Source organism: Pteropus vampyrus, unplaced genomic scaffold (genome assembly GCF_000151845.1).
Source record: "Pteropus vampyrus isolate Shadow unplaced genomic scaffold, Pvam_2.0 Scaffold117, whole genome shotgun sequence".
Taxonomy (NCBI): Eukaryota; Metazoa; Chordata; class Mammalia; order Chiroptera; family Pteropodidae; genus Pteropus; species Pteropus vampyrus.
In genome coordinates this window covers 2,068,963-2,085,631 of record NW_011888898.1, presented here as the reverse complement: position 1 = coordinate 2,085,631, position 16,669 = coordinate 2,068,963, and the positions used below count along the sequence as shown (strand labels likewise).

Here is a 16,669-nt window from a genome sequence, read left to right as displayed (position 1 = left end):
GCTCCAGCTTTTTCTACTGGAATCGGAGAACTTACCCTTGATCCCTGAGACTTACATAAAAGGCACTTCCAAAGTAAATAAGTCAGCCTTGCAAATAAGTACCAGCCCACGGAGTGTTACCGACTCATCCTCCCCGAGGGCTATATACTAAGTCAATTAGTCAATAAATATTTTGTACGCATATTGTGTCAATACATGCTATAGAACAATGGTCGATATATATTTATTGAATAGCTCCCTAAGGATCATACAGTAAACCAATTAGTCAATAAATATTTATGGAACTACCAGGCACTGGTCTAGGAAATTAGAACAAAGAAGGAAATAAAAATGACAGAAGATTCTGGGTAAGGGGGAGAGCAGCCAACTGGTAGCTCTATTTGGTATTGCAAGAAATAGTGGTGTTACAGAAACCAAAAGAAGTAGGGATTTCACAGAACTAGAAAGCTGGAGAGTGGCTCTGCAACCTACCGAGTAAAAATGAGTGAATCACTTTACCAAGAAAGTCTCGGTTTCCTTATCTCTCAAAACGAGGCAGTTGAATCAGCCAAATGCTTTCTTAAAAAAAAAGAAAAAGAAAAAGAAAAAAAAAAAAGTATGTTCAAGGTTCAAACAACTTTATAACACCCAGGAGATCCTGCTGGAGGTGCATGCTGTTCAGTGATGATTCTTAAAGTCTCAGATTGACATGAGATAAGTTGACTCAAGGGGCCTGAAGATGACAGGGAACGAGGGCTCCTGCACATGGTCCCTCCGAAGGCCTCTTATCCCCTACCTTGCTACAAACCACAGCCTCATCCTGGAGAGTGAATCACTTGCCAGAAAGGAGAGACCTTATCTTCTCACAATTCCCCCCAAATCACAGAGGAAGAGCCCTAGTTTCCCTCCCAAAACATCCTGAGGTGCTCAAAACCAAGCCCCGGGTGGGGCAGCCACCGTGACTAGCATTTGGGGGTCGGGGGTGGGGTCTATTGGGTAGAGAAGGGGAATTCCAATGTTTCTGAGATGCTGTTTTTCAACATGTATCTTCCCTTGTGGCCTGCCGATGGGTCTTTCTCTTCCAACTTCAGAGCACGAACATCACATTCAGCTTGATTCACATTTCGACCCACAAGGCTGGAAGGAATCAGAAGCTCCTTCGTCTTTTTCCAAATACCAACGAGGAGCAAGTTCCAGCTTCTCTCCCAAAGAGGGTGCATGCACCCTCTCTCCCTGTTGGCTTCCAATCCCGAGGGCCAGTCTTTCTCAAGCCTTTCTACTTAAAATATTCATGCTTTGCCTTTACTCATTAGTGTCTGATTAAGACTACCTCTGATTAATCAAAACCATGTGCAAATTTTATCTGATCCACAGAGTATTTTGAATTTGTTGCTGCTTTTTATTAATCAGGAGACTCTATCTTAAAAAGTCAGAAAATGTGGCCGCACCGAGTCTCCATTCCCACATAGAAATACTGGCTGGAATTGAGTCGCAAGGGCCCAGTTAGATGGGGAATGTGTCACCCTGGTCCCTTCTCTCCACCGCTCCCCACTGCTACGCGCCCAGCCTGCTTCATTCATTTTTCACAACCTCCCCAGCCTCTGTAGGCAACTGATTTTGTGATACCTAGTTATGGCCAAATGTCTGGTAAAAGGGAAAAACAATTCTGAAACATAATTGAATATAGAACGTGATTGTAACAACATAAAAAAACATGCTTAGAAGAAAGAGACTAAGAAAATAACATAAACGGCTTGTATTTCTGGAACAATGCTTACTTTCTTCTTTACGCTTTCAAAAATGATTTCTGAACTCTCAAAAACTGAGCAGACAATAAGCTTTGTCCCATCTGATTGCAAAACCAACAACATAACTTGAGAGAAGTACCTAAGAATGAGCTCAAAGCAGCTGCTTCTTTTGAAGCCTGGGAGAAATGAACCAAATGGCAGATCTTGGCCACCACGTACTGGATTCTGAAAACCTTCTGCCTATTTGTTTGCGTATCTCTGTTTCCGCCAGACTCTAAGGTGCTGTTTTTCAATACTTGTCTTCCCTCAGTGGCCTGCTGTTGGGTCTTTCTCCTCGAATGTCAGAGGACAGAGAAAACGCTTTGCTCATCTGCAGGTGTCCGGCACAGCACCAGACACCGAGGAGATGCTCAGTAAACGTGCAGGGATGGGCTGTGGGTGCTGGGGGAAGCATACTCCTATTCACATCCCAACCCTGCCATTTTTTGGTCGTGTTACTCAACCTCTCTTCTCTCCCCCTCCTCTTCTGTAAAACCAGCATCGTGACACCCAAGGACTGCTGTGAACATTCAACGAGCTGTCACATGCTGAGTGCTAAAAGCACAGGGACCAGCAGAGACACAGCTTTACAGAAAGCAAGAGCCACTGTAATATTATTGTTATTCTTATTGAAAGGAAAGGGGGAGGGTAAGAAAAAGAGGAAACGATGTACAGCGAACTCACTCCAACTGCATCTACCCTTTTTAAAGCTAGAACGACATTTATACATTGCCAATCTTCTAAACAAAGCTGTAGGCTACTCATTAGCCATATTATTTTTTAATTTCCTGTGAGGCCACAAAACCCTCTACGAGTAAATAGAACCAAAGGGAAACCCTTAAATGTGCTTTGGCTCTGGCCTCGTCGGTCGTCTGGGGCCCAACTGTCGGCCCTGGGGGTCGTGAGTATTCTTCCTGGGTGCCCTGCCCAAGATGGGAGGTCAGCACAGTCCGCTTTCCAGAATCCCACCCAGCCCGGGGCTCCACTTACAGCACTCGATGGGGTTCGACGCAGTCTGCAAGGAGACGATCCTTCCGCTGGGCTCCGGAATGTGCACCCGGAAAACCAGCCTCACCCGTGTGTTCTTCCTGCCGATGTCTGTCTCTCCTTTCCGCAGCTCGATGTCAGCATTTCTGAGCTTCAGGATCCCCGCACAGTCGATGCTGCCAGAAGGTTGAAAACCCCATTTAGAGCCAAGCGTCTCAGTGAGCAGGAAAGATCACCCGCAAAAATGCTTTCGTTCGTTAAGCAAAATAACTCCATAGCCAGACACAGGGAAAAAACTGTACTACACTGAGAAGTATTTCAGCCGAGAATTTATACCAAGAGAGGGGTAACACACAAGGTGGAGAAATTTCCCGGTGGAAATTATTTCTCTAGGGAGATATTTTTCATGCCAACTCTTCTACTCTCAAAAGTATCTGAAAAAAAAAAATACGCAACAGGTGAAAGTTGCTTCTGAGCTAGTCAATAGATAAGAGAAGTGTATCACCATCAAGCATCTTGAATTTGATAAATGCTCTGTGGTCATGTAAGAATGCGTTCTTGTTCTTAGGAGATGCTCGCAGAGGTATTTAAACGTCAAAAGGCATGATGTCTGCGACTAACGCCAAACGGTTCCAGAAAAAAACAGAGGGAGGGTGAGAAACGGAGTGATAAGGCAAATGTGAAAAATGTTAACAATCGGCAAATCTGAATGAACGGTGTGCAGTTCTTTGTAAGATTCTTGCAGGTTTTCTATAAGCATGAGATTATTTTCCGATAAAACGTTTTTGTTTTTTTTTTAAACTCCGACGCACGGGTACAATGATTCCCAAATTTTAGTCATATGCAAATTACTTTGTGAGTTTTGACCTATCTGCATCGTTCTTTAATAATTCTATTTAGGTCAAATAAATTTTTTAAACGTAAATAAATTTAGTCTCATCCCTAGCAATATAACCCAAACTTGCACAATAGAAAAATATCTAGGTATAGAACTTTTAAAATAGAAATTTTCAAAACAGACACCCCCTCTGGGTCCATCACAGGTTAGGAACCACCACGCGTTACTGCTCCCATCAACTCCACGGGTCCCCTCACCCAAGCCCCTGCCACGCGGCCCCTTAGAGACCCAGCACCCTCAGCCCCGGCCCTTACGTCGCCCTCATATTGTTTTTCGGCTCCAGCGGTATCTCCAGGACTTTGGTGTTGCCTACGATCTTCTCGTAGCTGGTGGTGGTGACGGTTTTCCCCGTGATCCGGTGCACCTGGTAGAAGGCGTGGGGTTTCAGGATCCGCTCGTCGGCCGTCCCGATGAAGATCTGAAGTCCGAGCGGCTTGTTTTCCATGTAGCCATGAAGCTGGCGGCAGGGAGAAAACAAAGTCAGATTATTATAGCACCACTGGCATGCAGGGCATGGCGGCTGTGGTCCGGCGAACGAAAAGATCAGAGAAACTCCTGGGCAGCAGAAAGAGCACGGAATTGTGGTATCATCTGGAGGGATGGAAAACCGGAAGCAACCCTGGTGTCCAGCTGGAGGGGACTGCTTTGATAAATTACAAGGGACCTTCTCTAAAATGGAATATTAAGCAGCCATAGCAAAGAATGTGGTAGATCAGAATTGCATTTATGGAGAAACAGCCAGAAACTGTGCTTAACTGGCAGTCAGGGGGCTGGTGGGGAGTGTTGCATGGTAGTGAGGATAGAAAATAATCCGAAGAGACAAATCAGAGCTCTTAACAGTGATTGCCTGGGGATCAGAAAAAGAACTTTTACTTTTTACATGACTGTGTTCTAATGAACAAGTTTGCTTTTATGATTTTGAAAAAGAATGAGCAAGGTAAAACTACCACCATCTAAATGAAAATTAAAAACTGGAAAAGATGTAACAGGCGAATGATCAGTATTCAGAATATATAAAGAATTACAAGTGAATAAGCAAAGGCCAGATTCTCTGGCCATCCTACTTCAAATTGAGTCCTCTATCTCCTTTTCCTTCTGTTGGTCTTTCCCCCACACCTAGACTATCATCTCTTTGAGGGCTGGGATCTCTGTTCATTTAACTTGCCACATAATCCCTAGCACCTAGAATAATTTGGGGCGTGTGGTAGACAGTCTGGCACATACTCGTTGATTAAAACTATCTAACGGAAGAAATGAGCAAGAGATTTGAACAAGCAATGCACAGAAAAACAAATAGCCATTAGCATAGAAGAGATATTCGAACCGACTTGTAAACGGGAAAATGTGAATTAGACAACCATGAGATGCCATTTTTCACCTGTTAGATTGGCACACATGTAGATATTTGATAATATCAAGTGTTTCTGCAGACTCTAGGGACACCGGCACTGTCAGGCAGCTGATAGGAACATAAACTGGTATAACTATTTTAGAGAGCATTAGAGTAACAGCTATTAAAATTAAAAATACGTATTTCCTATGACTCAGTAATTCCATTTCTCAGAATATACCGTCAAAGAAATATTGTGCATGCAGGAGACATACACAAACTTGCTTACTAAAACGGATAGAATATTAAACAATTACTTATATCAATAGGCTTCCGAGCAGTATGACACGTCCCGACTAGAAAAGACGGCAGCAATTTTTTAAAAAGGAGAGCTCTCTGAACCGATCCAGAAAGATCTAAGACATACCGTTGGAAGAGACAAGTAATTTGTAGAAAAATATGGATATTGTGATAACGACGCATTTTTTAAAAGGCTGAATGTGTTCACTGCGTCCATTTGGACACACATAAACGCAATAGGAAAAGGTGTAGAAGGATGCGCTCCAAAGCGACCACACCATGATCACTTCTAGGGGAGAAGGAGGAGATCAAGAGAGAGAAGGTGATCAGAGGACTTTAAATTTACTCACGAGGTTAGGAAGAATGTATTTCTGGAAACTTGTGACGTTTCACATCGGTTTTGACAAATATATAACGAAAGAAAGAAGCGTACTGAACAGAGCATTAGAAGCTGGGTTCCTGTCTTGTCATTCCCCAGCTGAGAAATGAGAAATGCCGGGCAAATCATTTAATCCTTCTTTGCCTCTGTCCTGTTCTCTGCAAATTGAGGGGGGCTATGACAAGTGACAACTCAGATCCCACCCTTCCCCGATGTTCCACAGCACTACAGTGGGATTGTCAGTTAACTGCCAAAAAACATAGGTGCCGGGACCATGGATGATGACACGTGGTCCAGAACTGTGCTGTCCGATACAGTAAATGATACAAAAAGTAAATAAAATTGAAGATGCAGTTTCTCGGTTGCACTAGCCACGTTTCGATCGCTCACCAGCCGCAGACAGTGAGGGGCCACCGCGATGGAACGGCAGACACAGAACGTTTCCGTCATCGAGAAAAGTTCTATTGGACATCGCCAGTCTAAAACGATGGAGTTCTCTCGTACCCTTCCAAAAACTACACAAAGAGGCTGGCTGGGAGTTGAGCAGTGCCAGATGACAGCCTTTTTCATAATCTGCCAGACTGACACCCACGACATTTACATACGTGTCTAATATACGCCCAAGACGCGGCCTCGGGCGAAGATGGAAATCAAGTCGGAGCCTCTTATCTTTCTCCCCCGTGCAAACTGAAGAACACGGGACTGTTCTCGGTGACAAAAATCAAAGGAGGAAGGCCGGTGTGGAGAAAAGACTTTGTTTTTGTTGTTTTTTGCCTTGCATTTAGACCCGAGATAAATATACTTCCTCATCTCGCCTCCTGGATTTATCAGGAAGTGGTAAACACGGGACCATCACACAGTACGGAGAAGAAAAGTACATAGGATAGTGTCCCCCGATGGTCTGAGGTTCCCTCCCCGTCCCGATGATAAACGAGCAGAAATTGCAGGCTGAGTGCATTCACGGTAAACACGCAAGGGACACCTGCAGGTAGAATCTGTCACGTCCCCATCGCTCTGCCTCAGTCCAGCTACTTCTGCCCGTCCCCTGCTGGCACACCTAATCCGAGCCACCACTGCCTTGCCCTGCAGTGACCACCTCTGTCCTCCAACTGGTGGTCTCTTGCTGGCCTTTCACAGACAGCCCAATGATGTTTTAAAAATGTAAATCGGACTCAGACGCTTCCTTGCTTACAACCCACCAAAGACTTCCTGTAGCCTTAGAATAAAACTGAAACTGGGTGCCATGGTCGATGAGGCTTCCAACAGCCCAGCCTCCACCTTCTTCTGCCTCCACTCCACGAGGCCCCTACCGATGCCAGCCAACCTTCTGTTTCCCGAGCACGTCGAGTTCAGATCTGTCCCGAACCAGGTTATTTACATGCACCCAGTGCCGGAGCCGCCTCTTTCAGCGTTGCAAGAACCAAATGTTAACTTTTTAAGTATTTTAAAGGCCAGGCAACGTCACTTTAGTAGCTTGAAATCAGCCACAGGTGGGGTCATTTACACCACGAAATCGGCAAATGCTACAAATCGGGGGGTCTTTCTTCCGAGGAATTGCACGAGAAACTTTCGCCGCTGGAACAGTTGCTTCATAACCACCGGAAACTTTCTCGTTAGTTGTTTCTGTCCTTCGTATCTCTCCCGCCTGAGCACAAGGTCCATGACACCGGGGACCTTGCTCATCTTGTTTAGTGCGATCAATAAACGGGTCGAAAGAATGATCGCCACCACCAATGATGCAGCGGCTCAGTGCACACGTCCCGCAGGCCGAGCGCCGTACCAATGTTTTACCTGTATCACAACTCTACGTGGGGCAGGCCCATTCTATAGATGAGGAAACTGAGGCTTGCAAAGGTCAGGCAACTTGTCCCAGTCGACGCCGTTAGCAGAAGGCAGAGCCAGGATGTGAACTTCCGGCCAATGGGCTCTAAGTCCCCCCTCGCCCTCTGCCCCCCGCCGCCTTAACTGACACCCTGTCTATGTCCCTGGTCTCTGACCTATGGCTACAGGTCAGAAAGTCAGGTCCTCAAAGGAAACACGAGAGGTGCTAAATTACAAGATCGAGAGTGTTCTTCCTGTTGAACTAGAGAGACGTGGGGTCGGGGAAAAGATGAGAGATGGACGGAAGGAAAGAAACAGCCAACAGCAACCCAAACAAACAAAAAATGTCACCCCCTGAGAGAGAAACCCTCTCCTTCGAGAAGGAGCTCTCTGTGTCCCAGAGCATGCCCTGGTTGAGCTGGACTAGCGGATATGACGTGAGCAGATGGCATCACCTCAACTTGGCACATGTCCCCTCCCCAGGTAACACCGGAGAGAGGCGTGGTCTACTAGAAAGAAGGAAATATTTCTCATATGGTCAGACATCCCTGAATCTCTATTAAGCTCTGCTTAATAGCTGTGTGTCTTTGGAGCGTTGCCCCCACCCCTCTGAGTTTCCATGTGCTCACATAAAACAGGGACATCACCTCCCACTCCCCAGGGCTCTGTCGAAGACTGAAGAAGATGACATTTGTAGGGCCCCAAAGCATAGCGCCCAGTAGGTACCCACAAAATGAGAATTTTCCATGTGATCAGAGGATGATGCAAATCAGTACACGGAGGTGATATTACAGAACTGAATGGGAAGGCGATGAATGAATGTGAAAGACCCGCAAGGTGAAAACCAACGTGACACATCCTCCTGTGGGGTGACACCCAGGCACTAATTCCAGTTTCACTGGGGGCCGAGCAGCCACCAACGTGGCATGCGGGAATGGGGGGGCCGGGTGACGAGACCTGGCCATCTTGCATGAAATGAACACTCTGCTCTCCACCTCCCCCGCCCCCAGGAGGTGGCAGAAGGTGCCCGGACCCCGACTGCTCGGCGTGCTCACTCTGGAAGCGCCTCACCAGCTCTGCAGAGGTTCGGTTAGAAGAGCTCAGAGCTGTTTACTCGCTTCTCAAACGAACAAACAAAAGGACAAGTGATTTGGATCATGCAAATACAACTAGATGTCTTGGGATGGCGTGATCTGCCCTCAAGGTCTGTCATTCCTATTTCAGGGAGACCTTGGTCCCCAGGCCTTTCTCTAGGATTCTCTCCAAAGGTCAGGTCTTGTCCGGGGCATAGGCAAGCAGGGTCGCCTTCCAGCCCCAGCAGACAGCTGCTGCAACCTAGAAGCTCAAGGTCAGCCAGCCTCTGAAGCAAAAGAGGCTCCACTTCCTGCGGCTGGCGTGAGAGCGAAAGTTTCCTGCTGATTTCCCAGGCTGCCGACGAGGTTCCAGGAAGAAGGGCCGATGCACACGTACGGAGTGTCGCCCACCCCCCCTTGTAATCTGCACAGCGATGCTCACAAGAAAACAGGGGGGCCCCTTTCCTGGATGAGGAAGCTGAGGCTCCGCAGCGGAAAGTGCCTCGCTCATGACCCTACAACTCGAAAGCCGTCAGGGGGGGGAATCCCAAGGATGAAGCCGTATTTGCTTCCTCTCTCTCACAACTGATGCTTGACCCAGGAACAGGTTGACTCTCCCGAGACTGAACGATGCATTTTCAGATGGGCAGGTCCTTCCCGCCGACCCAGCGAAAGCAACCCGGAGGCGAACATGGGGTCCACATCCCAGAGACCCAGCGTCAAGGAGAAAGCGCACCAGACCCATTCCCGCCCCCGAACGCAAGCTCTGCCCACCTCGTCCTGAAGCACAGAGACGAGGGCACCAGCATTTTTTGGTTCTCGCTCTTCCCTGATCTTGTTATAAAAGTAATCAGGGCTCATCGATTGTAGGAAAAAACAAATGATATAAAATGTAGAAATTATAAAGAAAATCATCCCTCAGAATAAGCGAGCGTTGTAGCGTCCGTCCGTCCAGATTTTTCTTTGGGGCGTATGGATAAACGTACTTGGGATTCTATTTCATGTGTTGCTCCCATTTAACCATACGGGATGACTGTTTCCTCTTACCATTAAGCCTCTTTTTATGAGACAATCTCAAGTGACGGCCTTGTATTTCCCAGGGCTCAGGCCAGCAAAAGGTGAGCGAGGAACCTGGGCGTGTGATTTAATGATTTAAGGAGGCACTGCCTCTCGGGGTCATGCCACTGCAAGGTGGGCCCCTGAAAACAAGTACTGCCTTAACTCTTTCCCTCCTGTCCCCCACCTCCCCACCCCTACTGTGCCCCGCTATCCTCACCCAGGTTCCAGTCCTGGCATGTCCATCCTACACGTACACCACAGTTTGAATTAACCCCTATGGTCGGGTGTTTAGGTCATTTTAAACTTCCCCGTTATAAACACCGCAAATGAAACCTCTTGTAAATGAAGCTTCCTTGAAAACAATTTCTCTATCGACTCTGCTCAGAGCTTTTTAAACACTCTCAGATGGGTGGGGATGCCACCAAATCTGAAATGTGGGACTGATTTTCAAAATGGCAACCAGCCAAAGGAACTGTTTCGAATTTTACTAAAATCAAATTCTAACAATGTTAAGTAGCATTTTTTGTTGTTGTTGAATTTGGAATATTAGGAAATTGGTATCATCCTCAAAGATTTCATTTTGAAAGAAGAGAAAAGCCTGTGGGCGTGTTTCATGGCAGTTCCTGTTGCCACATAGCACGTGGGGGATGATCTGTACAAACACACATGGACCCCAGATTCGGTCTGTATTTTTGGATACAGAAGTCACAGAACATACCTGCCACCCCGACCCCACTGCCGTCCCTCACACATATGTGCACGCACACGCACGCACACACGCACACACGCGCACACACGCGCACACACACACACACCAGGGAAACTGGCCTATGATTTTTCTCTCATCTCGGTCATCCCAATAAGCATTACGCACCCACCTCATGAGCACATACGTGTTAATAACGGCATTAAAAATCCTCATTCTCCATACCTCCCGCTGCCTCATCCCCCATACTGGATCCACCTCAGAGTCCGGTCAAGTGCATTTCCTAAGCCCACTCAGATCGGCCGCCCTTTCCTCCTCCATCATTCCCACCCTCATCCGAACTCCCGCTATGTGTCTCCTCAAGGGTTTCCCGCATCCCCGCCTCACGCCTCACCCTCCATTTTCCGCCCTGCACCAAAATGACCTGTCATAAACTGCAGTTGGCCATCGGTCACTCCCAGCGCCCACTGGCTCCAAGGCCCTGCGTCATCTGGCCCTGCCTCACGTCACAGCCCCACCCCCTTCCCACATTCCTTCCTGCGTCTGGTTTTTTCAAAAACAACCCTCCTCCCTCCACCTGCTCCCTCCACCCTTGTCCTAGTTAATTCCTAGTCATATCACAGAGCGTGGCTCAAACATTATTGCCCAAGAAAGCCCTTCCTTGCTCCCCAGACGAGGCAGGGACTCCCAATAACAGTCTTCTTTGTTGTATTTATCATAATTGCAAGGTGTGATTCGTTACCCAATTGGTCGTTGCGTGTCTGCCCCTTTCCATCCTCGTAAAGTTCCATGAAATATTCACCTGCCGTTTACAGAAGAGGAAACTGAGCCTCAGAGATGTGAGGTCCGCCCGCCAAGCAAGCAGCAGAACAGGGGTTTGAAGCCAGGTCTGACTGCAGGAGGAATGCCTCCTTCCTCTGCTCTATGTGGGACTCGTGGGAAAGACAGAACGTGGGCGCCACCCGGGCAAAACTTGACCTGGCTGAAAGATGGAAACCTAGGAGCAGAGTCTGCACGCCCAATAAGGCACGCCCAAATCTCTGGTAGGCAATCTTGTAGTTAACTTTCAAATTTGCAAATGTTCATTCCCTTTGATGCTGTAATTCCACTACAGTGAGTGGGTTATCCTATGCGCATCCTGGCAGATGCGTGGAAAAAACTAAGCACAGGTTGGTCAGTGTCACGCTCTTAAAAATAGCCAAAGCTTGGAAACAACCTAAAGACCCATCAGAAGAATACTGGTTAAGTCCGTAGCGGTATATTAGGGAATACGATGCTGTTCTAAAAAAATAAATATGTTAGGGACCAGGTGACAGTTAACATGAACGGTGTGTCTAAAGTTGTACAGTACTCAACCTGGGAGACCACTTGGAGCACCCAAGGAAGCTTTTTATATACTGATATAGAATAATCTCCAAAATATACCATAACTATGAGAACAAATATATCTATTTGTATTTTTAAGGTGCGAACGTGGTGTGTGTGTGTGTGTGTGTGTGTGTGTGTGTGTGTGTGTGTGTGATCAAAATAAAATTAAAAAGTAGAAAAGAAATCAGGCCCTATTAAAAAATGTCCACAGGATTCTGATCATTCCCAGGGAGTAGTAGTTCTGTTGTCCCAAGAGTTCATGGTGATAGTTCCCGTGGAGTACAACGCAAAAATTATTATTGAACACAAAAATTAGTACTCAACACAAAAATTATTTTCTGAATGTGTACCATAAAAAAAAAAAAAAAGCCAAAGCATTGATTTGAAGAAAGAGGCAATCCTCTGCTTTTCTCTTTGTGAATCTTGACATTTCTTGTAAAGGCCACAAAAAAAGAAAAACTGAAGCGATGGAGGTACAAATGCCCGTCCACAAAGTCCCATCTCGCTCTGAGAGAAAAGTGAGGACCCAGGCCCCACCCGCAGATGCCTCAAGAGCAGAGTCCAGGGCGGAGGCTTCGGCGAAGGAAGAGGCAGGCGGAGGTGCCAGTCCCCTCCCTTCGAGTTCAGGGCAGGGGCTACCCCAGGAAAGAAGCAAACCGCACACCACACCTAGCTAAGCAGCAAGTGAGTCCTGGTGGCTCAACATTCAAAATCTACCCAGAATCCAACTGCTTCTCACCAGCCCTGTGACCACCGATCTGGTCTGCATGACCATCACCTCCGCCCCGGACTGTTGTCGTAGGCTGCTCATTGGACCCACCTCCTGCCTGGATGGTGGCAGTAGACCCTTGACATGGCTCATCGCTTGCCTGGACCACTGCCTTAGGCTTTTCACTGGGCCCACCCCCCACGTGGGCCATGATAGCAGACTCTTGACGTGACTCATCTCCTGCCTGGACTAGTGCAGTAGCCTCCTTCCTGCCCACCCTGCTTCCCCCACCTGCACACACTCTTCACGCAGCGGCCAGAATGATCTTTAAAATTGTAAGTTAGATCTTGTTGCTTCTCCGCTCAACACCCTCCCCGCCGCCAACAGCAAACATCTTACTTAAATTAAAAAGCCAACATCCTCAACAAGACGCAGAAGATTCTGCACGACCTGGCTGCCTCTGAACCATCCCCAGCCCGCTCTCCATCCTCCTGCCACTGCAGCCACATGGGCCGTGTTGTCTTCGAAAAAGCCAGGTGCCCCCCAGGTATGCTCCCGTCTCAGGGTCTCGACACTTACTCCCTCTGCGGGATATGCTCTCCCCCGTATCCACAGGGCTCGTCCCTCTCTCCACTCACACCTCTCCCCACATGACTCCTTATCGGAGAGGCCGTCCCCCACGGTGACCCCAATATGGCACCCTTTCCCTCTTCATCTATCTACCCTGCTTCGCATTACATCAGCCATTTATCACCACCTGACACCAAGTGATATTTTTATTTGATTTTTTTTCTACCGCCCCCGCTAGAATGTCAGCGGCTTATCTGTCTTGTTCACCGAGGCACCTGCAGTGCTTAGAATACCGTGCAGGTGCTTGATGTGTGCGCAGCCCTGGGATGGAGGACAGACAGCCCGACAGCAGGGCTCAAAGTGGCCACAATCCCTCCTGCCCCTCCCTGGCCCCACGACAAAGGGCTGTTACGCTGCCCACAATGGCTTCTCTCCAGCTCAGGCAATTCTCTCCCTGACTTATGGCATCTATTGTGTCCTGCCCAGTCAGGGCGGGATTCGGCTGGCTGGACAACTGGTACCTGGATGCCCTGTTCCAAACAGAGGTGTCAGCATCTCCAGAGATCCACACTAGGATCCTGCTGGCTGGACATGTCTTCAGCCTGGCAGGAGACCTCTACAACCTGCAATTAACAGATGTGCCCCGGAAGGGGACACGTTTAGAAATCACACGGTGAGCCATCAAAAGAGAATTAGACATTTTGCACGGGCTCGAAAACAAAACGAGTCAGCCTCTGTCAGTATTCTAAATTAAGAATCAAGTCATTCTATATTTCTCACATCACTGGAAATTAAAAACAGACATATCTACCGCACAGCAAGCACGCTCACTGAAGGGACGCTCGATGGCCTGAAACATGCTAAATTTGTTTCCAATTACCACGGCCACATTTGAAACCCCGAGGAAGCCATAGGAAGACAGTGTGGAGAGATCAGAGGCGAGGCCCATCAGCCTCATGGGGTTCAGGAGAGAATGCTACACCCCAGTCCCTCTCCCCATAGCCCCCCAGGGGTCTTCAGACAAAGACGCTGGGTCGTTGTGCCCCCTCCCCTCCGGTCAGGGGCAAGCCGCAGACCCCAAGTTTTTCTTCTCTGCTCCCACCCACTCCTCTCGACTCTCAACCTCCAGCTTCTGGGCCACCGGACAGAAATGTCACCTCGGTCACAGCTCCCCGCCAGCATCCCCATCCTGACCAACTACATCTCCAGGCCAAGGAGTAACCGAGGCCTCCGTGAGATGAATCTGGAGGTCCTGGACCGAAATACGCACTACCTCTCTGAGCGGACCTTTGGAAGTTGGGGCGGGGGGGAGGGGTGTTGTTTTTTTGTTTACCTTTTCTTTTTTTTAAGAAACCAAACAAGTACTTTTTACATCTTCTCTCTGCAGCCCTCCTGGGCCAGAGCCAGTGTAACATGCAGAGTCGCAAGCCCTGGAGCCAGACCGTCTGGGGTTACGGCCCGGCCCCGGCACTCACGCTGTTGCGCTAAGCAACTTAGTTCCTCTCTCTGGGCCTCAGTTTCTTCATCTGTAAACGGGACGAATGACACCGCACACTCACTGGGCTGCTGGACCGAGTGAGCTACGTATAAAGCATGTAGCAAGCACTCGAGAAAGGTTAACTTTTATTACTATTCGTTCCCCTGTGGCTGAGTGACTTAGGGAAATAAAATTCCTCTTCTCTAGTCTTAGTTCTTGGAAGAAGTGAGCTTGACGGTTGCCTCTCCGTTCTGACATGTAATGATCCCCAGACACATCTGGAATAAAAAATCCCAGCTCTTCCTCACAGCCTACAAAACCCTGCCCGATCTGGCCCCTGCCCAGGTCACCAACTTCCTCTCCCTGACTCTGGTCCAGTCACACGGGCACCTTGCTGCTCCTGAAACAGGCATAGTTTGTTCCTGCCTCGGGGCCTTTGCACACGTTGTTCCCTCAGCCTAGAACGCTATTTCCCCAGGTCTTTCTAGGGCTGCTGGTTCCTCCTGATTCTCAGGTGTCAAAATTCCAGGCCTTCCCTGAGCAGCCTGGCTATGGGAAGAGCCTCTCCGTACCCTCCTGCTGACGCCCTTCCTCAGTGAGAAGCGTTATCTTACGCATGGCTTATTGTGTCTGCCTCTCCGCGATGAGAATGAAAGCTTGTTCATCACTGCGCCCAGCATCTTGAATAGTACCTGGCATATAGTAGATGTTCGATAAATATTTGCTGAGTAAATAACTGAACATGCTCAGGTTCCTATGTGGCTCAACATATTGCCGAGTGAGTCATCCTCCAGTGACCCTGAGAAAGGAGACTTATTCATGTCTGGAAGAGAATCCCCATGTTTGGAGTCGGCCTAAATTCACTACCATTTGAGCCAGTCTGCAGGAATGTGTCTCACCATGAAAGAGACATCTTATACCAGGCCAATTCCACTGGAAGTCAAAGGGGAGACAAACTTGGGCTGGAAAAATAAAGTGTACAATCTCTTCTCCAGGCGGCATTTGGGGATCGACACTGGGAGAGACTGAGTCGAAAGTGCAGTGACTTGGCAGCCTCCTGGAGATGACGAGGGAAAAGCGAGGCACAGGCAACGCCCCCTGCCTCCTGTGTTTACCCAAAGACCAGACAACAAGACACAGCATGCTTCAAAAACATTTCTCCAGGAGTCTCTCAACTCAGGGCGCCGCCCTGATATTGAGGAACAAAGTGTCTGCTGTCTGCAGGGTCCTGGGCTCTGGGAGAAGCAGGGAAGGGGGCCAGGATTGAGTCCCCCCGGAGAGGGTGACTGAAACACTGAGCTCCTATCGCCCCCGAACAGTGGGACCAACAGCAGCGTGAACGCCTCCGGGATGCTGGGATAAGAATCCCACGGTGCTAGGGCAGCTCCCCCCTCAGGACACTGTGACAAAACATCACAAAGAAAATCACAGAAATGTCCCACCGAAGACAGGGCCAGGCAGAAGCTCTGGCCGCTCCTGCTGCACCACAGCCAAAAGCGGAAAAAGAACCTTGAGATGCTGGGGTGCGGAAAGGCAGGACTCGTGAAATGCAAGGGAGACGGCTGAGCCCGCCAAGGCCTTGAAAAGGTGGGTTATCCCCAATCAAACGGCACCCCCCCGACCCACACCCCAGTCCCCGACTCAGAGGCCTCGCAGGTCTCTCTGGATCCAGACCAAGAATTCTGAGTCACTTTTGCCACAAGGGGGAAAAAAAAAAAAGAGAAGGCAGACGTGATGTGTACCTTTCCGCACTCTATTTTGGGATTTTAAGATCCAATTTCTTTCGTTTCAAAGGGTGGGTTTGGGGAGGGCTCGGCATAGCTGCTGTACCCTGCACTTGGTGAGGCCAGACGGCGCTGAGACCGGCCTCTGTCGGTGACCTGGGGAGGGGCGGGGCCCGCTGGCAGATCAACAAATCCCATCATCCAGGAACAAGGAGCCCGTTCTTGTGTGGAGCCGCACGGGGCCTGGCTTCCATAACACCATGGAAGCCCGTGGGCCCGTCCAGTCTGACTCACCTCTTCAAGGAGGCAGTTCTCATGCTCATTCATTCATTCATTCATTCATCAGAGGGCCTCTCAGCAAAGAGCTTACGCCGGAAGCCGTCCTTCAGAAGTGTTACTACCCGTCCTTTTGGCGAAGAATTGGGTACCTCTCTGACTGGATGGCGACTTTCGGGGTTATCACTGTCCCACAGTTTATTTAAGATATGGGGTAAAAACCCAG

At 48.7% G+C, this 16,669-nt stretch overlaps 1 protein-coding gene across 11 annotated transcripts in view; it reads right to left on the bottom strand.

The window, feature by feature from the left end:
* NFATC2 (nuclear factor of activated T cells 2) overlaps positions 1–16,669 on the bottom strand; it is a 156,773-nt gene that overhangs the window by 77,886 nt on the left and 62,218 nt on the right. For all 11 annotated transcript variants that reach the window (XM_023534077.1, XM_023534076.1, XM_011365966.2 and 8 more), the window contains exons 4-5: positions 3,906–4,108; positions 2,757–2,929 (exon numbers count right to left, since the gene is read on the bottom strand). In XM_023534077.1, coding sequence (XP_023389845.1) covers positions 2,757–2,929; positions 3,906–4,108 — 376 coding nt within the window. The remainder of the gene's footprint in view (positions 1–2,756; positions 2,930–3,905; positions 4,109–16,669) is intronic.